Genomic DNA, 27,261 nt, shown 5'->3' on the forward strand with positions numbered 1-27,261 from the left:
ACGACGTATTCATCATAGCCAGCTTTCCGTTGCGCTAAGACCGCACCAAGGCCAACTCCGCCGGCGTCAGTGTGAACTTCCGTGGGAGCAGCAGGGTCTTAGTGGCGAAGAATCGGTGGTGAGGTCAACAAGTGGCACAACTGCTGAAATGTCGCATCACATTCAGACTACCAATCACCCCCGTAGGGTGATTGGTTGTCACTTTTCGTAGTTTGCGACAAAGGTTCTCGTGAATGACGGAAGCGGCACTGCGGGTACTCCCTCTACAAAAATGGTATTAACATTTTGCAGCGAAGATTGAGGTCTTGAGAACGTCGATGTATTTGCAGTTCTTGCCTCAGGAACTGCATCAGTCAGTTTCCCTCTTCAGTGGGAGCTCAACGATGCAGAGGCGAAATCGAACGCCGACGAGGGGAAGGGGAACGACGAGTTTCTGATCGGCGATCAGTGTCAAAACGTCTCGGTGAAAATGGAGACGTGGCGGCGTATTGTGGTGCATAGGTGGGCATTTCAAAGGAGGTATGTGTAGTTGGGGCGCGGCGGCGGCAGAAGTGCGCCACATGGCCAGCAATGCCGCAGGCGAAGCAGATAGGCCGGTTGTCTTGAGTGCGCCACGTCTCGGTTGGACGAAAAAACTGCGGTGACAGTCGGGCAACTGGAAATGAAGCTGAATGCATGGGCGATGAAAAGAAAGCTGTCAGTGGAGGTGGCCATGCAACCACGGCTGCGTAACTGAGCGGCAGCGACGTAGGGTGATTGGTAAAGTCGGCATAGGACAGCGGCACACTCGTAGGATTGTGGGGGGGGGTTGTAGGAGCTGCAGGAAGCGCTTCAGATATCTTGAGTCCGGATGGCTTGCTGTAGCGTTGGAGGCAAAGCTGCCTAGGTACGTCGCTGTGAGGCAGCAGCGAGAGCTGCCTGGCCACCTCTTCACGAATAAAATCTTTGATATGCTGCGAGAGAGTCGAGTTGGGCAGAAGGTCGGTAGAAACTGCGATGCTCGAGATGGAATCGGCGTGCTGAATGTTCTGGCGGGCGATGGAACGTTGGCGGCACAGCTCATCGAAGCTCTGGCATAGGTTAATGAGGACAGATACGCTAGTTGGGCTTTTTGCCAGCAACATCTAGAATCAGCCGTCCTCGATGCCCTTGAGGATATGCTTGATCTTGTCATCCTCTGACATGCTGGGATTTATCCGCTTGCACAAATCGAGAACATCCTCGATGTAGCTGGGGAATGTCTCTCCAGGCTGCTGTGCGCGCTGGCGTAGACACTGTTCAGCGCGTAGCTTGCGGACAGCGGGGCAATCGAACACCTCAGCAAGAAGGGTCTTAAATGCTGACCAGCTTGAAAAGTCTAATTCGTGGTTGAAGAACCAAAGTTTGGGTACGTCGGCGAGGTAGAAAGGCACGTGGGACAGCTTAGACTGGCCGTCCCATTTGTTATGGGCACTTGCACGTTCGTACGATGAGAGCCAATCTTCCACGTCGTGTTCGGCGGTCCCACTGAAAATGGGTGGGTCGCATTGACGAGGGACGCCGGCGCAGACGACAGTGGAAGCCTGTGGTGCAGGCAACGAGGTGGTGGGATCAGGCATAGTGCAGCAGGGCGACCTCATTGGCAGGGTTCGAGTGCGGAGCTCCAGGACGAGGCGAAGGATCTCAGCAACCTCCACCAAATGCAATGAGGTTTATTGTCGTTGATAATGTTGCTGGACCGCTAGGTACAGGAAGGCACAGCAAGGGCTATTGGTACGGCACGGTCCTTCGTCTTTATCTTTAGTCGGCACATACACAGGGGCACCTCTGTTTCATTACACAGTCAGTGTTATGTTTGCTCTTTTCCATCCTGCCTACTTCACTCGTACGCTTGGTCCTAATAAAGGCGAATTTGTATGTTTGGCCATGAAACCTGTAATTTATCTTTGCACTGCATTGTTTCTCCATAACATGAACACTAAATTCCGCACGACATTCCCAGGTTGTGCAGAAATTCAGCTTTTTGTGCATTAATGGGATTACATTTATATTTTATTTTATGTTGTTCTCTTCTCCACTGCACTGTTTTGACTCAAGTGAAGCAGCATGGCAGCACAAAGCAATCAGCCACGTAGCAGTCTGTAGGGCTAATTAATGCAGCAGCATGAGAACTTGTGTTAGAGCTGCCCTGCAGCACCTTTTCTTCAAAACTGAGAACAACACGCTGGAGTGAGTGTAATGCCTTTCAAATAATATACAGTAAACTTTCATTAACCCTTTAAGGAGCTGTGTACACACTTGTGTACGCCAAGATTATGCAACAACAACGAAAGCATTGATGGAAGCAATCATATTTAAAATGTGTCACATACCTCCTGAAACAATTGTGATTGGAATTGTGCCACAAGCTTGAATAAAATGACCAAAATGTTTTAGTAATATGAGTGGGAAGGTACGACAGCTGGGTATTTTTGCTTGTTTGAGTATGTCATGTGCATTGGGTTCACTTCTTTCATTGTTTTTCACTATACAGGCACAATTTTCAATAGGCCGGATAGGTGCTTTTCAAGCCTGCTAGACATGAAATAGTTGATGTTCTTATATCTGATTTTCCTGTGGTGAGTTTTTGCATGGAGTCCACATTCTGTAAACTTGACAAAACTCACTAAAGAATTCAAAATTCTTATTCTATTCTGCAGCTGTATCCTTAATTCTGAATATGTAAGGAATACGGTGAAATTAAGTTTTAAATCAAGAGAATGAATCCTCGCCTGAAAGGGTTAAGGTGAACTCGAAGGGACCTAAAAGTTCTGTTAGTCTTAGCAGAAGGGGTACATGGAACTCAGAATATGCTATTTGTGTAGTGCTCAAATATCCGCTCACAAAATAATAAATCAACCAGCATTAGAGCCAAAAGGCCGATGTAAAAGTAGGAATTTAATGGATATACATGACACAAAGTATCGCTTTATGCATTCTAGTTAACCTGTAAGTGTAGCTTGTTGGCACTGTGCAAATCCGTGTGCTGTCATAAAAGCTGACATTTTACCTAGCCTGCTAAAAAATTCTTCAGTGCCCTCATGCTGTTAAAAAAAAATCAGGCTGAATTTCATTTCAGTTAATTAGCATATCGTACTATCGTACTTTCCGGTGTATAAGACGCGTTTTTTTTTTTCTGAATTTTTCGTCGGTGCGTCTTATAGAACGGTGCGACTTATGCAAGCTTTTTTTTTCCCCGGGAGAACTGCTGTCAAAATCGGATTCGATGTTACGGCCACACGAAGTGCGCTGGTTGACGTAATTGCTACGTGTTCTGTGAGCGCTATCGAGGTGGCAGGTTCTTGTGATCGAGTTCCCGAGCGCCATGTGAGAAGGACGGAGCAGCAACGCAAGCGGCGGCAGGCCGACCGCGAGTTGGCCGACCCCTAATTCATCGCATCTGCAAATCGCTGTCAAGATACGGCGCGCGCCGCTGCACAAACTAAGCAGTTGCTACCAGAGTACAAACCTCCCCCCCCACCCTCCCGCGCTGCCTTCTCGCTTTCCTCCGTTGTGCGCGATTCGGCTCACCGTCAGACGCTTTCACTCGCACATACAGCATATGGCGCGCGGGGACGATGTTATCGCCCTTTATCGCCCTTGGACTTTATACGGAACATCCTTTTTGTCTGGCGCCCAGTTAGACGGAATTTGGCGGTGCTCGAACCATGATTTGCGAAGCTTTTAACTTCATCACTTGTGATCTTTACACCTAAACTTCCGCTGTAAATGTGACGCTGGAAAGTCATCCCGAACCATCCGAACCATGCAGGCCCTCCGCGTGAAGCAGAGGCGCTGGTTAACTAACTGAATTTCTCAAAGCAAAATGCGTCAGAAAAATTGTAAAGTACGACGTAACCACGGCAACCACGACAGCAGAAATACGCCTGGAACGGAAATATATGGCACCCATACGCTTGCGTGTGACCCCCCCATTCACGGAGTGAAACGTCACTGCAATTTTTTTTTTTTTTTAATCGTCCACCGAACGAAGAGGTGCGTCTTATACACCGGTGCGACTTATATACGTTTTTTTCAGGGAAAGCTGCCGGTTTGAGGGGGGTGCGTCTTATACACCGGTGCGACTTATATACGTTTTTTTCCGGGAAAGCTGCCGGTTTGAGGGGGGTGCGTCTTATACAAAGGTGCGACTTATAGACCAGCAAATACGGTATATGTAATGCAAAGCTTTCAGGATGCAGCTATCTGAATGCTATAGAACTTCATTATCTGCACCACAATTTGCAGCATAACAATTACTGGGCCCAGCATATCATGACAGCAGCCCAGATTACTATTGCACTGTCTCCAGGATCAGCCGACTTCTTCTGACACACGATAAATGTCTCGACAGCTGCATGTGTCAGCGTCACGGGCAACTTTGGACACTCTCATTTTTCAAAGTGACCTTTCTATACCTCGTGTCTCAATACAAACTTGCGATTTAGTGCACACTGTGATGCACTTACGTAAGCTCAACACACCTCGAGTTTTTCAAGCGAAGCTTGTATTGGCTCACTTGTGTCGGGGTCGGTGTATGTGGAAAACTATCATCATCAGCATTGGCTCTAGCGCCGTCATCTTCTTCCGCAGCTGGCTCGTTGGTGCCCCTCGCATTGCATTCGTGCTCGGCAGCACGCTTATGCCACTGCTCCCGCGTTCGTCGTCTTCTTCCACAGCTGGCTCCGTTGCCGCTCATCATTCCAGCGTAGGATTTCACTTCTGTCGTCGTAATGTGGAGGCCACGTTTACAGGTGTATATGAGCTATTGTTAAGGGGGTATGAGCCATTCATTGTCTTATGTGATGGACAGATTTAATTTTGAAGGTATGTAATTTCAAAGAATCGCAAGTGGCTATGGGCGGGTGAATGCTGCTAACCACGCCGCCGGGCAAACTCGAGACATCGAACACAAGCGACAACGGCGGAAGCCGAGGCCCGCCGTCAGCGACGAGCAGAGAATCGAATCGTACAACGCAATGGAAGGAAAAGTTGCACGAAAAGGAAGGAAAAGTAGAAGGAACGGAAAGACAAGTAGTGCAAAAGGGAAGGAAAAGTAGTAGCTCAGGTACACACACAACAAGCTTTGCTTACCCCCATTTTCTTGACAGGGGAAGGGCTGGTTATGTTCCTTTAGATACCTTTAAAGTGGGAGAAGTCCGTCTATAATGTTATAAAGGAATGCATGACTGATGGTGGGATTGAACCCTTGTCTTCCAGCTCAGCAGCTCAGTGCTCTAACCATTAGGCCCCAATCGCACGCATGCTTCTCTCATGCCAAAGTCAGCCTTTGAAATGTCTGGCGCATGCGTCACATTCTAGTTTCTCGCATTCTTCTCTCGTGACAGCTAGCGTTTTGAAAAGCTGTGATAAACTGCATTGCCTTTAGGATCGGCCCATGTCTTTCTTCAGATGGCTACCTACAAGGTGTGTGAGGTCTGCCTATGTACTTTTTTTGCAAAGCAGTTTGCTCCAGAGGAACGAGATGGCACTTTCAGTGGCGTGCTCCATGTTGCCTCAGCAAAAGCGCACGAACACGGAACCATTACAACTTTTGCCCTGCTCCTGTGCAATCAGCTGTCGGAAATTCAACTGGGTGTTCGCTAATGCTCTGTGCTCCATTCATGCTGCAAAATGTGAAGCGGTATAAAAGGAAGACGTGTGCTGTAGTTGGCTGCAAAAATAGTGACTGGCGTATTAAGAAATGGAATGAATCTGTGTGACCCAAGTTTACAGACCGCTGCTATAAAAGGACCGCCTGTGTTGCTGGCCCTTCGCGATGCACGTCTTTCCCCAAAGGTAAAAAAAATTCACTCATCCACCAGCATCATATCACTAACCTCCAAAGAAAGGACTTCAACTCCCGAATGTCGGCAAGCGTGAGTACTGCTCGTTACAATGTGACAAAGGGAGTACCGCCACTTCCTGGCATAGTAAGTTTCTCGCATGTTATCTGCACACATCTACCCGAACTCGCACACAAACTTACGCACGCCCACTCTATCGCCAACATACCAATAGTAAGTCATTGGGCGCACACTTGAATCAATGCGCTGTAGTGGGGAAGAGAGTCCGCAGCCATTGAGTGAGGATGACGAAGCCCAGCCGCCCGGAGAGCGCGAGACAGTGACCGACGCTCTTTGACCAAGGCTGTTGTTACGTATAGTCCCTGCTTGTAAATAAACCCCCTTACAGTTTGGTGGAGGTGCTGGGTATCTCCTAGTCTCCCAACCTGGAACTACGTAGCCGTACCCTGCCTCCAGCGCCAGCGATGGCTGAAGAAACCACCACCCAAGGTCCTTCTCAGACTCAACCCACCGTCTGTCCCGGCGTGCTGCCTCAGCGTCACCCGCCGATATTCAGCGGGACTGACGACCAAGACGTCGAGGACTGGTTGGCAACTTACCAAAGGGTGAGTGCAGTCAACAAATGGGACGATGTGACTAGGCTGACCAATGTCATATTTTACTTGACTGGCGTCGCCAGCCTCTGGTTCCACAATCACGAAGCGGAGATTCATAACTGGGCCTCGTTCAAGACCACTTTTTCGGAAATCTTCGGCCGCCCCGCAGTACGCAAGCTCCGCGCAGAACAGCGACTTCGTGAATGCGCTCAACAATCCGGTGAGAACTTCACCAGTTATATTGAAGACGTCGTCGACTTGTGTAAGCGTATCAACCCATCGATGCACGAGTCGGATAAGATCAAGCAAATCCTGAAAGGAATTGCCGATGACGCGTTTCAAATGTTATTGGCCAAAGACCCCCAAACCGTCGCAGATGTTGTCAGCTTGTGCCAGAGTTTCGACAAATTGCGCAAGCAACGCGCCCAAACTCGACGCCCTCTGGAACAGAACGGCTCGATCGCGGCCTTGACTCTGGGTGACCAGAATGCACTGTTGATTCAGATAAAGCAGTTCATGCGTGAGGAGGTCGCCAGACAACTCTCTATTTTATCGAGCACGCCCGAGCCAGCACAGGCACAACATCTGGCCCCAGTCATACGCCACGCTATCCAGGAAGAGGTCACTGACGCTTTGCCTTTCGCTCGTCCGCTACCTCCGGAGCCTGCGCCCTTGTCGTATGCGCAAGTCGTCACTGCCGGGCCGCCTCGTCAACCGACCTATTCTTCCGCGTCGGCACCCGTTCGGCCCCCACCAGTTCCGTTCAGCCGACAAAGCATGGGTGACGGCAACTACACCGACAGCACACAAATGTTCGAAGCTGAACCTTTCGTGATGGTCCACAGAGTAAGCAAGTGACTAGCGATAATACATCTTTGTTGCAAGTTATTTCAAAGTACAGAACATTTACGTTCCAAGCATTACGTGCAGCAAGAACAAATCTATAGCAACTAAGCACACCCGCGAGTGATTATTGTAATGTCCCGAGTCATTCCCCCCCCCACCCCTGTAGGCAAAAAATCGATTATGTCAAAACCACCGAGTCATCGCTCACCCCTAGAGAGCGTAAACTGCGGCCTCGTAGTTGGCGAATAATACCCTCTTGAACGTTGTGACTGCAAAAAATCTGCTTTCGGCGCTCGTCACTTTGCTAACTTGTAACTCGAATGCCTTTCTCCCCATGCCTGTTGCTTATCATTTTTTTTTTCCTTTCTAATTTTTGGTCAACGTTTTCTTTTTGTTTTGTTTTCGTACTGCATTCGTACTGCATTCGCTTTTGGACGCAGGCTAATCACAGTCACAGCTTCGAATTGTGCTCTTCTGGGCCTGCCCTCGTGCGCCGCAAGCAGTGGATTTCACGGACACTAAAACATTGTTTTACGAGTCTTGAGAGCAAGATAACATCCTGTGATGAAAGTTAAGCGTATCGCTTGTTAAGGCCACACTAGATGCGAACAAAAAATGCATGTTTTCTAGATTTTTACAATTTTTCTTTTTGGTCCCCGAGACATGGTCCACCCAAATTTTTCTATGAATTTCAGGTGGTGGGCGATGACTCGCGATATTACGGTAGGCAGAAAATAAACAGTCAGATAGTGACCGCACCAAGGAATTTTACTGAGTGAGAAACTTGACAAGCTGTTGCTTCAAAATGTTTGCCAAATAAAGAACAAAGAGCCAAACACACTGATCCTGATATAATTCATAAGTGGAAAGTTTGGACAGCTTGGAATACATTTCTAGTGCCGCCTTTAGTACAAGCACCGTATATGCTGCTCGTGCTGTTTGGACAAGGCGTAATCACGGCGGCTGCATTTCGATGGGGACTAAATGCAAAAATGCCCGTGTACTGTGCATTGCGTGCATGTCAAAAAACACCAGGTGGTCAAAATTTATCTGGAGTCCCCCACTATGGCGTGCCTCATAATCAGATTGCGGTTTTGGCATGGAATACCGTAGAATTTAATTTTAGTTTAACAAGCCGTAATGAGATCCGAAAGTGCTTACATGTTCTTTGAAGCTGTGGCCAAAGCTTCATGTCGTTCACCCAGTCACTGTCTATGATATCTGCCGAAACAGAGGTTTGCTAAGCCGCACTGGGGTGCCATGCACATTCATTGTAAACACAGAGGCAGATGAGGCAAGCAGTGGACGTGTCACCACATGATCAAACATTTTGGCGCCCACGGTGTCGTCGCGAAAACGGTCTGTATAATACTATCGTATTAAAAATGCATCTAAGTATTCGGGCTATAATAGCTGCGTCATTTGTGAGAATTAAACCAGCAAAAAAGACGAAGAATAGAAGAGAGACATGGCACACACGACGACAGTGCCACGTCTCTTCTCCGTTCTTTGTCTTTTGACTGGTTTAATTCTCAAGAATATGTACCAACTGACCCAGATCACACCTCTTCATCATTTGTGAAGTTGATTCTTCTGACTCCTGGGCAGGGTCCTCGCCTGCAAAGGCACCCATAGATGACTTCCTCAATTAATTGTTTCTATATGTCAGCCCCACAGCTTCCATGTCATTGCCAACGCTGGCATAGCTACTTATATGCACAGAAACACAATTTGTTTTTTGTGTAGTCGCCTCTTCTGAGTCTGCGAATCTGAACCTCCTACTGAGTAGAGTAGCAGGTGTCAGCTGCCAAAGTTCAGCCGAAAACAGGTTTATGCCAACCGGATTTTATTTTGCATTGAGTCTATCCAAGTGATATTACATTGTTCCTTAAATTCGAAAATTTGACTTGTCTTCATATTAACCCCCTTGAGGCATCAGTTGATTGTCTTTTGAAAATTTACCTTCACCACATTTCTTGCATCTTCAGAATCATAAAAAGCATATTGCTGTAGAAAGGACTCAGAATTTTTCACAAATTCTTCAATATGTTTTGTCATTTGTACAGAATGTGGACTTCATGCGAGAACTTTCTACAGGAACATCAGATATGAAAACATCGATTTCATGTCTAGTATACATGAAAAGCACCTATCCAGCGACTTGAAAAATATGCATGATGTCAAACATTGTGAAAAACAATGAAAAAAGGGAACCTGCTACATGATGATATAATGACACCGAGAACAAACACTTGGGTTTCTACCCTCGCGCTCGTTTTACTAAAACGCCATACACATATTATTGACACTTATAGCACGTATAAATAAGTAGTGTTTCAAGATGTAGGCAACATGTCCTAAATATCAATATTTTGCCACACAGAGCCTAAAGGGGTAAACAGGAGTCTACTCTATGCCCAAGAAAGTTTTTAAAAAGACCTAGTACAGTGTAGACCGCTTATAACGTAAGTCGCCGGAGTTGCGAATATCCGCACTATAAGCGGTACCTGCACTATAACCAGAGCAACAATTTTCAAGGCCCGCACATAGGCAAAACATGCGCACCGAGCCGCCACGCGTATGCGACAGTCGAGGAATGCGGCTAGAACGTTTGCATTCAATGTACAGTCGAATCTCGTTAATTCGAACTAAATCACGCGGCGGCGCCTCTAACCGGCATTGCTCCGGCACCGCCATAGAGTAAAAGCTTAGGAGAGACCCCTCAATGTCGCGCACGAACAAGAAAAATATAAATAATAATAAAATAAAGGGAAACAAACACGGCGGAAATTTCACCCTCTCTCAAATGGCAAGGTCGCCGAATCTGCATTGCGCCGGAACATGCGTGTACGTGCCGACGTCTCAGCCACGCTACCATAGCCACGCGTAGAAAATGGCAGTGAACCCTTCTTTCTCCTTTATGCTTTCTCTACTTTCTAGTCATGTGTTGACCTTGCACGCTGCGGCTACGACGAAGCGGGAAGCAGTGGCGCTGTCCCAGGCCAGCCAACGAAACTGCCCACGCCAGCAAACGCCCGCTTCTCGATAACGGCAGAAAACGAAACTTCGGGGAGCTGGCGCCGGGCCGGCCGGCGGGCGCGCACGGTGACAGTCGAAAGTGAGGGAGCTACGTACGAGGGAGGGCGAGGGGAGCCACCGAAGCGGCAGAGTTGCCGAGGCGAAATCCGCTTCCCTGTCGCCCTCCTCCCTCACATTCCACGGTCTCCGCGTGCGCCCTTCGCCGTGCTGTGCCGGCGCCGCCCGCTCCCTGAAGTTTCGTTTACTGCCGTTATCGTGAAGCGTGCATTGGCCGGCGTTGGCAGTTTCGTGGCCCTCGCTCGCTATGCCTGTCGTGATAATTCACGACTCGCACTCAAGATTCTGGTTTCAGCCTCACTGGCTGTTCGTTCGCACCACGTGCCCTTCTACTCCACTTCGTCTCTCGTTCTTCCTCGAGCACTCCTTGGGGCGCCCGTTTGAGGGGAGCGTTCGCCGTCTCCGTTGACTTCCGTACTCCCAGGCAGCCGCACTGTAACCGGTATTTCGTTTCCCGCAACTGCACTATAAGCGATACGTGTATACATGGAGTGCTATGGGAAAATTAACGGGAGTCTGAAAAGACCGCACTATATCCGGTCCTGCACTATAAGCGGTTACGTTATAAGTGGTCTATACTAATGGAATGTAAAGAGCAGTGTTTACTTTTCCTGTTCCTCAACATGTTTCCTCTCAGCTTGGGTACTGCCGGTAGCAATCCCCTGCCTATTGCTCCTTTCTTTCTTTTTCTTACTTTCACGGAGAACTTCTGGTAACTTTTCAAGGTCGGCAACTGACAGGGGCTAGAGCAGCGATGGGACGGGCGGCATGTGTGAACAGCCACTCAATGGCTGCCCAGTATGAGCATCTAAAGGATGTCATGCAGTTCTGCAATGTGATAGGTGGTTTATAATAGAGGGACTTTGAAAGCAGCAGGAGAGAGTGAGCCTTTATGCAAGATTGTTAGCTCCCTACTGCCTGCTGCGGAATAATATTTGGCTAGCATGTTCATGGCAGCATTTTCAACAGATCATGAACGTTTTCTTATTGTGTTCAAGAAGTGTTGCAGTGCCCCTTTAGCTTCTCTCTAGAGCAAAATGGTAAACTTTTTTTGCTTTTTACCTGTGGGAAACTAAACGGAGACCTCCAAGCATTCAGAATATCAGAGAATTCAGATTAAAAAGTGTGTCTTAAAGGGAGTCTACTGAATATCTGTTTGCTTAAAGTTTTTGGGCAGCAATCAGCATATGTGATCATGGTGCGGCATTACTTGAAATTACGTTGCAGAAGCTTGTAGTTTACTTTTTGCCTGGGATGTTTTGTGCATGCATGCCTCTAAGCACCTGCAAAGCAAATGTTCTGGCTTCTTTGGCAAGCATGGCAGCATTCAACTCCAGATGCAGAAAAGATAGTTCATTGTCACCATGCTGACATGTGTTGTGAAGCCTAGTTGGAAAAAAAAAAGAGCAAAGAAAAAAAAAAGGCACCTTGCTTTATTTTGGCATAGAACTGATTCTATAGTAAGCAACTGATATTCTGTCATAATCTTAAGAATATAAAGCTTTGTTGCAGTATCTCAGATTTGCACCTCAATATGAAATTTTTGGGTGTTGTGCAGGTTCATCGTTACTCTGGCACTGTCTTATCCGCCATGATCAGTGGTCTTGATGACAAGGATGATACAGAGCAGAAGATCATGCTGGAAGCAATCAACGGGCTTGCAACACTTCTGTGCCATGCAGATCAGCATGATGTTGGAAGCTTCATTACGACTGTGGCTCTCCGGCTGCGCCCCATGTTTGAAAAGGTGGCCTAGAGTTTTGTGTTTTCTATTTACTGTCTAAGTTGCCAGTGTTTACCGAGTTAGTTGCTTAAATTTCATGCTGGCACTTGACCCTTTTCCATTCATTGCCTTCCACATACACCATCTGCAAGTGCACACTGTCACGCAGCAGACTTCAGAAAGGTGTAACACATAATGTGAGCTCTGACAGTGCTGCCAACCTCTTGACACCAAGCCTCACGGGGTCTCTTCGATTATCCATCCCTGACAGTCCTGGACTGCCTGAGGTGGTGCTTTCAGCCAGTTAGCCTTGTGTTTGCAGTGACAGTTCAGGACTGCCTGAGGCAGTGCTTTCAGCCAATTATTGTTGCGTGTGCAGTGTCTCGGGCAGTCCTGGACAGTCTGGGGCAACAAATCAAAGAAGCCCACTGATTACTCTTTGTTGTCTGTCGCTTGATGGTGACAATGACAATGTATGACATTTTAGTGCCAGTTTTGGGGTCAATGCCACACGATTCCCTTTATTGTCTGCTGTGGGGTGGCATGTTCGACGGAGTTCACACACAGCCGGTGTGACCAGCAGAATAGGGTCATATTTTTGTGGGATTTCTAGACGGAAGTTAAAAGTTGCAGTAATTTAGTAGCACTGATTCCACATATTGCTCAGTATTGTTTTCCTTCACTTTGAAGCAGCCTTGTGTAAATTTTTTGCATACCACATAACAAGCAATGGCAAAATGTAACTTGTGGAGTCTGATGTGTGTGAAGATGGGCTTGCACGAAGCTCACCCTGCAAGCGAGTCAGAAAATGGCACGACATTCCTCCACTCCACAGCACACAAGTAATGTTCTGGCAAGGTTTGACAACTCTAACGCGCCGCAGTGAATAGCTAGGTCACCAACAGGAAGCAGGTTCATTAACCAAGTGTACACTATGCCATGACAGCCACTGCTTATGGTCCAAGGCTCTTGCAAGGTCGAGTGGGTAATGCACAACTGCTGCGCTAGGCTGACTAGGTAGCACTTCACAATGCTTAGTACTAACAAGGGACCAAATGCATTCACACATGCAAATGCCTCACACATGCATTAGAGTTTCAAACTAAGATTACTAGAGAGAAATATGGTGCTATAGGTAGTGTCCAAATCCATGCCACATAGGGGGGTGCCCTTTGGATTTAAAATACGGTTCTTAAAGCCTATGCTTTTGCTGGTTGAATGAGGCAGAAGCAATTTCGGGAGCCGGAAATATGTCATAGACATTGAGTTTTGGACGCCATCTATTGCCTGTATGCACTGTCAGTACATGGCTGTCCATCCAGCATGATGAGAAGGATATGAATTTGCCTAAACTTCTTCCTTCTAGCTTCAAACAACCTTGTGGATTCTTATATGAAGTTTTTTCAGTTCATTTTTCTATTGCAAAATTTTTGAGAGCTAACATTATTCTCATTTAGCTTCTAATTTCTACCATTAAATTGTTTTCAGTAGCCTACTAACAAAAATAATTGTTTAGAGTAAAAAATAATTACGCATGGCGAAACATCATCAAGGTAGCGGCACGTATACTCAGGTGTTGTGATTTACTTATGCGCTGGAAATTACACAATGAAATAAATTAAATATGAGAGCAAAATATCCGCCAGCTTTAAACAAACAGTGAGAGTTTAGCATGTTACACATTTGGGGGAACCACAGAGATCAATAAACGAAGTTGCAACATACTTAGTCAACAAATTCATGACAAATCGTAGAAAAAATTGTTTTCTGCAAACCATAATTTCCATGGGGACCGAACTATTGCTGCACCAGATTTCTCTGTGGTAATTTTAGCATGAAACTCCATGGTACATGAGAACTCACTTGCCAAGCACCAAAGGAAGAGCTATCCAACCCAGATGAAGCGGACATGCAATTGGCACGCATTTGGTATTGAGAGAGACTGGACAACAATAGGCAATGCCGACTCAGATACCCACCTTCACACGTGTCCTTAACTTAAGGGAATGTGGTGGCTGTAAGGTGAATCTAGGACAACACCTTCCCCATTCTCTGCATCCTATTTCCCCAGCTGCGTGGGGTGTGGGGGGCTCTCCTACATTATTTCACATAACTCTGGAGTGCTGCAGCATTGCAGAGCTCACCACCTGGACAAATAGCCTGCAGCAACCCCATCCCAACCCTGAATAGCTGGGAGGCTGTGCTACAAAATGTAAACCCACAAGTTCAGCAGGCACTGATCTGGTGGGCCTGCGACATCGCCATGGCCATTCGAGCCCTGGACTAGGGACTAAGAGGATGGGGCCATGACCACAAAAGAGTTTTCTTTCTCTCTCTCTCTCTCTCTGGTATACGGCACAGACTAAAAGTTTTGTGCAAGGCAGGGCTGATACAAAAGTCCATGGCCTGTTTTCCAATCAGTGACAAACCCATATCAACAGTCCAGTGTATCACACTTATGCTAATAGTCACACTTGCTCAGTTCTGCAGCTCATTTCTGGATTGGTCAACAAGCGGGCTGTACATTTAAAATAAATAAGAAATGAAGAAATACAAAGCAATGTAAGAGTTGTCACATTGCTTAGCAAAGGTGTGTGAGAGCATGTACGTGCATGCCAGTTTCCTTTACGCCAAAGACGCAGGAATGAAATGGGCAAATTTATAGCATTTCATTAACCGCTTCACGAAAGCTTCGCTCCCCATAGATTCCAAAACGTGTGCTGATCTGCATACTTTTTTTATTTGTGTACATATTCTGTATATTATACAGATTATTTTAAGTGTGCACATCATTGTGTCGTTTTTCCTTCTAGAGCTCTAGGGAGTAAGTGCCAACCAGTTTAGCATCTGATTTTGCTTCAACCACTAGAAGTTGACAATTTCTGCTGGGACAATTCCTGAGCTGCCGTGATGGCGTAGTGGCTTTGGCGTTGCGCTGCTAAGCCTGAGGGTGCAGGATCAAATCTCGGTCACGGCAGCTACATTTTGGTGGGGGCGAAATGCAAAAACGTCCGTGTACTATGCATTGGGTGCATGTTAAAATACCCCAGGTGGTCAGAATTAGGTGGTCCCCCACTACGGCGTGTCTCGTAATCAGATTATAGTTTTGGCACCCTAGAATTTTTTTATTCCTGAAGTGAGCAATATACCGTATTTACCGTATTTACTCGATCCTAATGCTCCCTCGATTGCAATGCTCACCCGTTTTCCGTGACCAAAAAAAAAAAAAAACATCCTTTACAGTACCACGCACCTCATGCCTTCATACAGAAATACAACTTTCTCTCGTTTGGAAAAATAAAGATTTACTCTCGATGCACTGAAGTTGCGATGAATAAAAAAAGTCGCAGTTTCGCCCAAAAGGAATAGCATCGATTGTGATAGCAAATTAGTAGACTGCTATGCGAAGTAAGGATACCAGTTTTATCAGCCGCATAAACTTGCAAACATGTGCTTGCTAAATAAATTAACAAGCACGGTGTCACCCATGCACTAGCAAACATGAGCACATCTCACTCATTGACCACGGAAACTTGCTGTCAAAACGCTGAAGTAACGAAGCGCAGTGAAAGAATTGACCTTCGTGCTAGCATGCCTCTCGCTTCACCATGACATATAAGGGGCGAAAACACAGCGCGCGGCGGACTTTCCCCGTTGCAGATCGCTTTCAATATAGGGCCAAGGCGATGGTGTCGCCGAAGTGGATCGATCGTCGCAGAATACATCCTGCTTCGGTCCACTGAAACCCTTCCGCTTTGCTTTGCTGGCGAAAAACCTCTCCTTCTCTTTGCGCCAGTCCCGCACACAAGTTTCGGATTTTCCGAACGCCCGTGATGCGGCCTGATTTCCGTCCCTCTCCGCACACATGATCACTTTCCTTTTAAATGGGGCGTCATGATGAACTCGGCACTTCATGCTGATAGAGCAGACGTAGAAAACAGGAAGACAGACGGTAGACTAATGCCTAAGCATGTGTACTGCAGCACATGGAGGAAGCTACGGCAGCTAGGCTAGAGTGTAGCTAGGCTCGAAACGCGTGCGAGGCGGCCATTTCGAAATGTCGATGGCTATATGGTAAAGCAGATTTAGGGTGTCGTACTTGATTCTAACGTGCACGCAATTTTTGGACCTGTTTTATCGGAAAAAAAGTGTTCGTTAGGTTCGAGTAAATACGGTACTTGCATAATGGACACACTCGCGTAATGAATGCACTCCCCACTTTTCCAATCAATAATTGTGTTTTTTCTTTTCCTCGCATAATGAACGCACCCTGAACTTGCTGCCGCGAAGTAGGAGAGACCTGGTACAATTCGGCGTCTCGTATGGCGTCTGGCGGGTACGATTGTATCAATCGCCATATCAGACGCCGAATAGGATGCTAAATTGTACCGTGTGTCTCCTACTTTTATTGCAATAGCAATTATATGGACACTGCACGCGCATTTTTGCCGTCAGCTCCAACGATCACAGCTCAATCTCCTGTGTTCGAGGGAGGAAAGCGGGGAGGAAACACTCCGTATTCCGTCGCGCGCATGGCGCCAGGGGGGAGGGAGGGGGGCAGTGCAGCGGCACGCGCCTTGTCTTGAAAACGATCTGCGTCAGGGGCTGAGTCTAGCAGTGTGGCGGCGGTTTATACCTTTGTGCATGCTCCATTCTTGCCGCTCAGTTTGCGTTGAAGCGATACATAGCACGAAGGTCATTTCACTCGCTGTTGCTGCCTCATGCCAGCATTTTGACAGCGAGTGTCCGCAGTCATCGAGTGTGGTATGTTCAAGTTTGCTTGTGCGCGCTTGCACCATGCTTGTTAATTTACATAGTTAGCAAATGTTTGCAAGTTTATATGGGCGATAAAACTGTTATCCTTACTTCGTGTAGCTGTCTACGCATTTGCTATCGCAATCGATGGTTCTTGTTTCGGGCGAAAGTGCGAAGTTTTTGGAGGTGGGCCGTGTAAAAAAAATCGCTCAAAACTTTACCCCACATAATGAACGCACCCCTCAACTTAGCGCATATTTTTGGGGGAAGAAAGTGCATTCATTATGCGAGTATTTTACCGTGTTCAGTTAGGCTTATGAAACATAGTAGCCAACACAGACGTTTGCTGCTTAAACATTTATTTGCAACGAACAGGAAAATTTCTGCACAAAAATTTCTTGCTACAAAAATTATGTAAAAATGATAAATGCTTTTAATTAAGAAAAACAATATATAAGTGCTATGTGTGGCTGTACTTTTTTTTTAATGGTGCTGAGGCTTTGGTGCATTGGTGATGCAAGGGTAGTGTTGTTCTGGAATTTCACATTGTTACAGCTTCTTCATTCAATAACTTCATCCAAAAGTTTTAATGTGCACTCTTTGCTTGCAGCAGTCACAGTGTAGACTGCATTAAGTGTGAATTGTTTTGAGCTTGATCATTTTAAGTGTTAGAACATGTTTTCTTGGAGTCCGAATGGCTTTTTGTGCATTCAGGAATGTGTGTATTTAGTACAGTAATGATTGTTTTGGATATTTTCTTGTAGTCCAAATGGCTTTTTGTGCATTTAAGGATGTGTGTATTTAGTACAGTAATGATTATTTTGGATTTCAAATACAGATATACAGATGGACATTTTTTTGTTACATGCATGTCTAAGGAAAAAGGTGAAGTGCGTGCAGCAGCGTTCAAGCTGTTCGGAGACCTGGCCCGCTTTGCAGAGGGAGAATTCCGAGATGCATTTGTGGAACAGGCCATCAGCAACATGATCACGCTGCTTGTGCACTTGAACGAAGGGGACAAGCAGGTTGTAAAGGTCAGTGCTTATTACCAACCATTCTGTCATTTGACACCACATAGATTTTAAGCTTGTTAGAACTGCACAGTTGAAGCCTTTGCAGTGCAGCACTAACACATTAAAATGGGTGGGATGTAATAGAGAAAACCTGATAACACTAAGGTTTGGTGGTGTTCGTGCTTTGTAATCAAAGAAAATACAGTGCAGTATGACTAGCACAGCAGTGTGTTCATTCTTGCTGCCTTTGTTGCCCTGTAGTCACTGCAGTCCCCCAGCATATATAACTCAAGGCACTGCTTCTTTTTCTTATATATAAAATTATTGTATACATACTGGAAAACTAGAGAAAAAGAAAATTAACATTGGTGTCTTTTCTTGCAGGCATGCAAGGCAACTTTGAAGAAGCTGGGGCCATTGCTAGGTTCTGAGGAATTGAACAACATGTTTCAGAGGCATTTGCCTGATGGCTCCCATTTGCACTACTCAGAGTTCATTAGTGACCTCACAAAAGTCATGGTGTGTTTTGATTACTTTTCTCTAACTGATGTAACTTTTTATGTTGTGCATACACAGATAGGAATAAAGGGACATTGCAGTGCTGTTCATCATTTCCTCCATTTTAGTCCTTTTTCATCTTTTGTCATATTTTGTGTGTGTGTGTTTATCAGATGTGTATGTATGTGTTGGGATGTGTACAAGCATATCATCACTGAATATAAAAGCCACCATTGCCAAGTTTTGTGAAAGAGACAGCAGAACATGTTCACAGGCACATAAATGATAAGGAATAAGATGCAGTATTCCTGCACGTAACTGGCCAAATGTTGCAGTCATGTTTTGTGTGAAGCACTGGGCCTGATTGAGCACACTTTCAGTAGCAAAAGAGAGATGGAATGCAGGGGAATAAGTTCAGAAACAGTTACAGCAGTGAGAGGTATGGCCACATCTGTCCAACAAGTTGGTGGGGAATTATTTAACTCCTGCCGAAATATATTAAACAAGGTGTTCATGCAGCAGTGCTAATCAGTGCTGCATTCAATGCCTGAAACTGCAGCAGATGCTAAATTCAGTGATAAAGTCACAAAGAGAACAGCAAATTAAATTGTTTGTAGTGCATAAAAGATAAAAATAAATGCCAAATTATAGACAAAAATAGGAGTGTTGCCCTTCAAAATTATTTCTGATTCACTCTACAAAAGTTGTTAAGAAATAGGAAGGAGTGCAAGAAAAAGAGAAAAAGGGAGGGAGGGGGAGGAAGGGGGTGACACACCGAGCAGCCGTTCTGGGTGTTGGGGAAACTGAGTGATGCCTCTGGTCAGGAGGCTTTTTCATAATGAACTTTTTCATTTTGTGCTGGTACAGCCTGTTTTGAATTAGTTCAGTTAAAAAGTTTGTTGCTTTAACTTAATCTGGGTGTTTTGATTCTGTTGATAGTGTACACTCACATACTTGCTTCAATGGGATGTAACGGGTTGTTCTTGATCTGGGTTGCTTGATCTTGTTTGGTGATCATCGTAATGGTTATTAAAACATTTTAAAATGTAAGTGAGAATGCAAGTAAACAGTTAGTGCATTCAAAACTTGAGCCCCAGCATGGCCTAATTTTTCCTTAACCTCTTATAGCCTGAATTTTGTCGCTGTAAGAAAAACATTTGATTTTCAGTTAGAAGTACTTGTATATGAGGTTAGAACATCCAAAATTAAGGTCACACCATTTACTATCCCAGTGTGAGATTTGTAGACTTGTCAGAAAACTGAAACAGGCATCTAGCATAAAACATTGCGTTTATATTTGCATGTTCTCGCATTGAACAAACTCGGACTTCTCAGGTGAATCATCTCGTACCTTATGGCAGTCTGTAATGCAATCGGTATTGCAGAGATGGCGACTTCAATTTGTGCACCTGAATGGATGCAGTTGCACAAGTTTCCTGGAAGTGTTCACCTTCGTTGGAAACATGTGCAAAGTGTTGTTTTCTGAGTCGGAGATGGCGACACTCTGGTGTGTTTTGTCTGGGTGATTACACATGTCATATCACGATGTCTCTTGCTTAAGCGTCACTTTTGAATTATGAGCTCAGATTCATTATGTCGCGAAATTGCTAGAAGAGGTTAAAAGCAGTGCACTATTTACTGCGTGAGTGAGCGTGATTGCTTTAACCCCTCGATCTTGACAACTCAGCTCGCCACAAGCAGTCATCACTTTTTTGTTTACGACAAGGCCACTTCAGCATAGGTATTTTACCACTTTCTGAATGACTTGTTGTGTGCATAGGAAATGGTGTTTTTTCTTTCACATCGTAGATGGTGCTAGAGACTCTAACATTGCTTAATTTAATTAGATATTCTGCACTATTTCCAGTCATATTTCTGTGGTGTAACCATGTATTTTTAGCCTCTCGTAAAAAAAATTTTCCATTATAGTACGGTTTTTGAGTAAAAATTAGCCCTTAAGGAGTTAAGGTGATTGTTTTCATGTTGAAGAAATAAGCACACAACCACTGACTGCTTCACAATTCTATGCATGCATTCACTCTTAAGAATGTCATTGATATCATTCGCTGCAGCAGAAGAGGTTTAGTTGTAGAGGATGACCTTACGATAGCTCATTAACTACTTACTGAACAGCTCTATGATGAAGGTACTATAAACTTTTTCTTGAGGAATTTCGGTCTCACTCAGTTTTCATATAATTCTCAGTACTTTTGTCAAAAGACATTTCAGACTTGTATTTTTTTCCAGTAAATGAAGGTCCGTTGCTTTAAGCATAGAAGAAATACCAGCAAGCACCAGAGCATCTTAAATAACACTCGTTCCTATGATCCAGTTTTAATTTTAGTGCCCAGGAGGTGGTACGTCCTGACGTCGCGATGCATTGATTTGCTTCATTCTGCGATCGGTGCAGCTGCTTCATGCAAGCGTAGCCAGATGAAACGGGCACCATACTCTAGTTTATTTTTTTGAGCAATGTGATCACACCTAGCCTTATTGCTACATGACGTCAGCAGATTTTGCTCAGTGTCATGACGTCATGATGATGTTGGTGATGCCAGGTCTAGCGTTTTGATACCAGATTTAGTATTAGATTAAAGTACCTTGCAATCTTTACCCACTTTCATGCTTGCCTAGTGTCATCCTTTTATGTGTTCAAAGCGTATGGTAGTGCATGTACAGCTTCGAAAATATGTCTCGGCACTTCTTTTTAAGCCCTGCAATGCCCGAGCATAGTTCCACATCAAGGAAAATTACAACTACTTGTCCACTTTTATTTCTGACCATAAAAAGTACGTATATACAAAAGAAACAATGAAATGTTCTTTTCTACTTATAACTTAGTACAGTAATAATTTGTTTGCTGAACTATCCACAACTGAAAACTTTCTCCAGCATATCAAAAACGGTACTGTAGGCTATGTGTTAAGGTTCCTGTACCTAAATTAGAATTTTGAGGTATCAAGACAGCATAACACATATGTGATACATTGGTCATTACAGGGTTAAGTAGTGATTGTGCAATGCAGACCATGCTATGTGCTAGGTCCATGATAGTATTGCTTGCTCGGCTTACTGTGTGTAGCATTGTTTGGGATTCAGTATGAGCTTCCACCCGCTTCATTAGTTATTTTATTATGTTGCAGGTGATTGATCTTGAACAACACATGTCCACATTTGTGACCTTATGCCTTGGTCACATGAAGAGCCTTAACCCAACAATTCAATGCAATGCTGTGTTGCTCTTAGGTCAGTATATTTACTCTCAAGATTTTTTCTTTAAGTTTTTTTTTTTTTGGACTAAAGTACCTCCGGGCAGCAGTTAAAAGCTCGAAACTGGGTCTGCTGTATCTGTTCATCTGTCCGTTCATTCATCCATCTATCTAGTCTTTCTTTCCATTACACAAACAACAGTGGCCATAGTCATCATTGTCAAATTGTAGTCACTGGGCCTCTTTGTCATTCTAAGCTTCACCCTCACCATAGGGGGGAAAAATCTTGACCCATCATTGCTACTGCTTTGCTTGCTCTACAGGCAACCTGAGCCACAGCAAAGTAAATTTATACATTTATATGTATAATATTAATTGCCTCGTAGGTACCTATAAAACACACAGGCCTGCTGATAGGTGAGTGCTTGCTAATCAGCGGCTTAATTATTTCAACACATTTGGTGTTACATAGGAACATTGGCAAAATGCACAGAGGGTGGCCAAATAAGCACTTGAGCACCAAAAGCAAAATTTTTACCCGTCATCACCCCTGAGATTCATGTCCCTGCGGCAGTGTGTTTCAGAGCAGGATGCACTAACCATTACGCTATCACCTAATGCTCGTGCTTGAGGGCTGAAATTGAGCCTGAGGGTGGACGAAACATTCTTGGTAGTTGAGGGTGAACGAGGGTGGGAGGAATATCATGCACTGAGGGTGAGGGAAGGCACGTGAATTTTACTTAGTGAGGATGACAGTGAAAAAAGAATGAAGTTTGTGTGTTGAGGATAATTAAAAAAAAAAGTGAGGGCACTTGCCCACCTCCACTTCTGATCACAGTCGAATCTCGATAATTCGAACTCGAAGGGGCCTGAAAATTTCTTCAAATTCAAAGAACTTTGAATTAAAGAAAGTACGTATTTTTGAAGTATTCGTGCACCATACCATGATGCACGAACGGTGCGAGTCGTGAAATATCGCGGCGTGCAAGTGCATAGCGAGCGCGGGCCACGAAACTGCCCACTCCGGCAAACGCTCACTTCCCGATAACAGCAGAAAACGAAACTTCAGGGAGCGGGCGGCGCCGGCACGGCGTCAGTTGCGCGCGGAGATCGTCGAAGGTGAGGGAGGGGGGCGGCAGGTAAGCAGATTTGGCCTCCGCAACTTCTGCGGCGCCCCTCGCCCTCCCTCTCAACTACCTTTTAGCTCCCTCACCTTCGACTGTCTCCGTTCGTGCCCGCCGCCATGGCGGCGCCAGCCCGCTCCCTGAAGTTTCGTTTTCTGCCGTTATCGGGAAGCGAGCGTTTGCCGGCGTGGGCAGTTTCGTTGGCCGGACAGGGCCTCCGCCGCTGCTTCCCTCTGCGCTACAGCCGTAGTGTGCAAGGTCAACACGTGACTAGAAAATAGAGGAAGCATAAAGGAGAAGGGTTCACTGCCATTTTCTCCGCATGGCTGAAGGCTGAGACGTCGACACTAGAGTGTACTAGAATACGGTTGTCTAGTACACTCTAGTCGGCACGTACACACGTGTTCCGGCGCGACACAGGAACAGCGACCTTGCCATTGGAGAGAGGGTGAAATTTCACCCGCGAGTGTTTTTTTTTTTTTTCCCCCTTCCTTCGCTCGCCGCGGCATTGAGGGGTCTCTCCTGAGCTTTTGCTCTATAGCGGTGTCAGAGCAATGCCAGTCAGAGGCGCCGCCGCGTGATTTGGTGCGCTGCTAAGAGCATTGTTGGTGCGCGGTATATGTTCGAATTAACCGTTGCAAATGCTTTCGCGTTCGAATTACCGAGCGTTCTCGCCCATTGGAATACACGTAACTTTGATGGGACCGCAGCGTCAGTTTGAATAAACCGGCAGTTAGAATTAAGCGTGTTCGAATTAACGAGATTCGACTGCATAACCCCAACCAAGGATGTAGTATGTATGTTTAGAATAACGCCTTTTAACATAGAACGATGCATGCAGGCATCTTGGTAACACCCATCGCGAATCGTCCATCGCCCACTGAAACTGTACACTGCAAGTCTCGGTCCCATTCAGGCACGTATCATGGTAACAGATTGTCTATCTCTCTATACTAAAATGCGCACTATGCATAGAGAGATAGATGGACGATCCAGTCCAGGCATGTGATGCGTTGCACTGAGGGGCCAGATAGGCAGGCAGCTCGTGCGTTTGTATAGTGAGGCCATGTGAACGGGCATTGCTGTAGGGCACGAGTTCTCAAAGTGGGTTCCGCGGAGCCACTGATAATTTTTCCCCGGTTCCGCAAATGGCTAACCAAGGTGCGCTCGATCCAAAGAACCTCCATTACCCATCCCAGAGTGTCAAAAAGCACCATCACAGTGCGTAACAGAAACGTGCGAACTGCGCAACAAATCCGCCAGCAGCTTGTGGCTTCCCAGCCTCCGAAAACGGGCAGCGCGCCTAAGCTTTTGCACTTAAATCTTAGAGGTCGTAACTTACCACCATGTGCATTTCTCTTGTTTGTAGATCGGGGCCGACAGCATGCGCGCTGTTGTAAACATTGGAGGATTTCAAAAATAAACGCGCAGAACACCGCCAATGTGCGACGCTAAAGAGCAAAAATGGCGCTAGCGAAGCGGCAGAGTCCGCATCGCTATTTGTCGTCAGTGGAAATCGTACGTGAAACGTGTCTGACAGCAACGCCGGAACGCTTCATGCATAATTGTGCCCTTAAAGCCTTTATTCTTGCGTTTATTGCCGCGCAAAACACCGTGTTGGTGGCGGGCCGCGGGCCTTCATAAATGCGTAGTCGCCATTCATGATCACGTCGATAGCCACTACGGTTTAGTCCGCAGCGGTTGCGGCAAACAGTAGTTTCGTTTTGACTCAGTGCGCGTGTAGGCCGCGTGCCTTCAGAACTGCGTAGTCGCCATCCATGATCACATCGATAGTGACCGCGGTTTCGTCCGCACTTGTTGCAACAAAGGGTAGTTTCATTTTGACTTGGTGCGTGCATTGACCACCTGCCTTCAGAACAGTAAGGTCGCCCCTTGAGAACCGCAATGTCGCCGTCATGATTGCATTGATAACGGCCGCGGTTTCGTCCGCAGCATTTGCGGCAAACATTAGTTTTGCTTTGATTCAGTGCAAAGCTGTTGAAGATGAAGAGCGCCGGCTACATCGCGATGGACGGACGATTTGTTGGCGACCAGCTCACAGGCGACAAAATAATTGGGATGTGCGCGTGGTAGTGAAAAGCATGTCTCAGATGAAGACGCGCGCCGTGGCCTCGCTGTGAGCGCTATATATTCAGTCACGAGATGACGAGAATTGCAGCTTCCACACTCACTGCTCCTGTGCAAAATAGAAACATGATTTGCTGATTGATTCAGTAAATAAAGGCGTGTTGACGTAGTAAGCATTCATTTATTGTTTTCTTGATACCCTCGATAATTCAATATTCGGTTAATTTGGACATATTTTTTCGGTCCTATGAAATCCGAATTAACGAGGTTTTACTTACTCTAAGTAGAGTCGGCACTAACTCTAAGACCTCTTGTGATGAAATGTTACAATTAAGTGTCCCCATGTGATAAGCACTGAAAACTGTCATTCTTTCTCGGCATATGTCTTGGTTGCGATGCTGTCGTGTCTTGGCACATAACGATTGCATCCAATGTGGACCACGTGTGTTGCACATCACCGTCAAAGTAGCCTGCCGAACACCACCATTGGCCCCAAACATGTTGCGTACTAAGCCTAGCCTATCTATTAAAAGGTGGGGTCGGGGGGGGGGGGGGGGGTGGAGGGGGGGGCTTCCTTGGCACTTCATGGAGCTTAGCATGGTTCCCTGGGACCAACATGCTTGAGAACCCCTGCTGTAAGGGATCGGCTCATTGGACCTATACCCCCGAGAAAAGCACTTGCTGTTGAACTCTTTTGTGCAATCTCCCCCATTCCCTATCATTGTGCTAAGTTGTGACCTCGCTGTTCAGACTTGTGTTCCTACATATTGAGAAGATTACTTTTCTGCAACTCTACTTGTCCGCTGGCAGAGTTTACCTTATGTACTAAATTCCGCCATGACAGAGCGTGTTATGTGGTACAAAATCTGGCATACATTGGCAGATTAGATAAAAACAGATGCAATGAATTCTGTCTGCTTCTGTATGGCCAGCAATATATTTGTTTTGAATATTTGTTCCACATGCAATATTAGAAAAATTTTGAATACGTGGATTTTGAATTGGATGCAGATATTAAAAATATAATATTTGACCGGTATTCCAAGATTTCTAATTTTCGCACATCCCTACTTGATAGTGAATAACACCCCGCAGGGGCGTCTGCGTCAGCAGGCGTTTGTTGAGTTGGGACACCACGTACCCGAGCACATGAGGGTTGGACCCTCCCGCGTGTATCTGTGCGCGGCTGAGCCGTGTCTGGGGAAAGGGGGATCCTGGGGGTTGAGCCGATGCCGGGTGTTTGGACCTTTATGGCCCCCCGGCAAAGGCAACACACCTCTTCGGCCTCTGCTTCACATAGACGGCACCCCCGGGAAATCGGTGGTCGCCTTTTCCTATCCCCCTCTCCAACCTTTTGCTTTCCTGTCTCCTTTATTTTACTATCCTATCATCTCTTCTCTTCTGTCACTTCCTAATTTTCATAGGTGGCTTGGGTTAACCTTGTGTATGTGCCCTCCCTTGGGTATAATATATTAGGTTATAGTGGCAATGTACGGTTGGCGCCTGCAGCCTTACGCGTTAAGCGCTGCAGCGTCCCCTAGTGGCCGCCATTGCCGCCGAAATAAAACAAACTGTTATGGGAACACCAGCATTTCCCCGCATACTTGATCGTCACCCTCTAAAGAGGGGACGCACCGATGAACTTTAAGTTTATTTCAACCGACCAAAAGAAAGCTATTCGAAATACCATGTTGTACACAGTGAAAACGCTGAAAAACCGGCCAGATCCATTTCTCCATTCATAGTTGCCAAATCTTTGACCGAAGCTTTAGGGACAGGTTACAAAGTAACCAAAATGGCTAGCGGAGACCTTCTTCTTGAAGTCCCTCAGAAACATCAATATGAGAAACTCGGCAGTCTTGTGACGTTTGGCAACACACCGATTTCTGTATCACCACACCGATCAATGAATAGCTCACGCGGAGTCGTATCAGAAGCAGACCTCCTAGAATTATCAGAAGCAGAACTTCTGGAAGGGTGGAAAGATCAAAATGTGACCAATGTAAAAAGTATCATCATCAGACGGGACAACAAAGAAATCCCCACCAAACATCTTGTCCTAACATTTGGATCTAGCGTTCTGCCTAAAACCATCGAAACAGGGTACATTAAGTTAACTGTCCGACTATATGTCCCTAACCCTAGACAGTGCTTCCAATGCCAAAGATTCAGCCATGGCTCGCAGAGCTGTCATGGTCAAATAACTTGTGCAAATTGTGGAGTCCAGGGCCACTCCTCCGACAACTGTAGTGGCACTCCTCACTGTGTGAACTGCAGTGGTGACCACGCATCCTACTCACGTTCCTGTCCGAACTGGAAAAAAGAAAAGGACAATCACCCTAAATGTAAAAGAAAATATTTCTTTCAAGGAAGCCCGTAAGAGGTGCTCACTTTTACAGCACACCTTATGCTAATGCGGCACGTCGGGGGACAGCGTCGCAGCGGCCACTGCCACCTGCCCAGCCCGCACGCAGCGAGCTGTCGCTTG

General features: G+C 46.0%; 1 protein-coding gene across 1 annotated transcript in view; it reads left to right on the forward strand.

Annotated features, from left to right (window-relative positions):
* Positions 1-27,261, forward strand: part of LOC119436147 (maestro heat-like repeat-containing protein family member 1) — a 267,656-nt gene that overhangs the window by 228,761 nt on the left and 11,634 nt on the right. Inside the window, exons 32-35 of the mRNA XM_037702909.2 lie at positions 11,922-12,110; positions 17,720-17,875; positions 18,239-18,373; positions 21,496-21,598. Coding sequence (XP_037558837.1) covers positions 11,922-12,110; positions 17,720-17,875; positions 18,239-18,373; positions 21,496-21,598 — 583 coding nt within the window. The remainder of the gene's footprint in view (positions 1-11,921; positions 12,111-17,719; positions 17,876-18,238; positions 18,374-21,495; positions 21,599-27,261) is intronic.

This window comes from Dermacentor silvarum, chromosome 1 (genome assembly GCF_013339745.2).
Source record: "Dermacentor silvarum isolate Dsil-2018 chromosome 1, BIME_Dsil_1.4, whole genome shotgun sequence".
NCBI classification, from domain to species: domain Eukaryota; kingdom Metazoa; phylum Arthropoda; class Arachnida; order Ixodida; family Ixodidae; genus Dermacentor; species Dermacentor silvarum.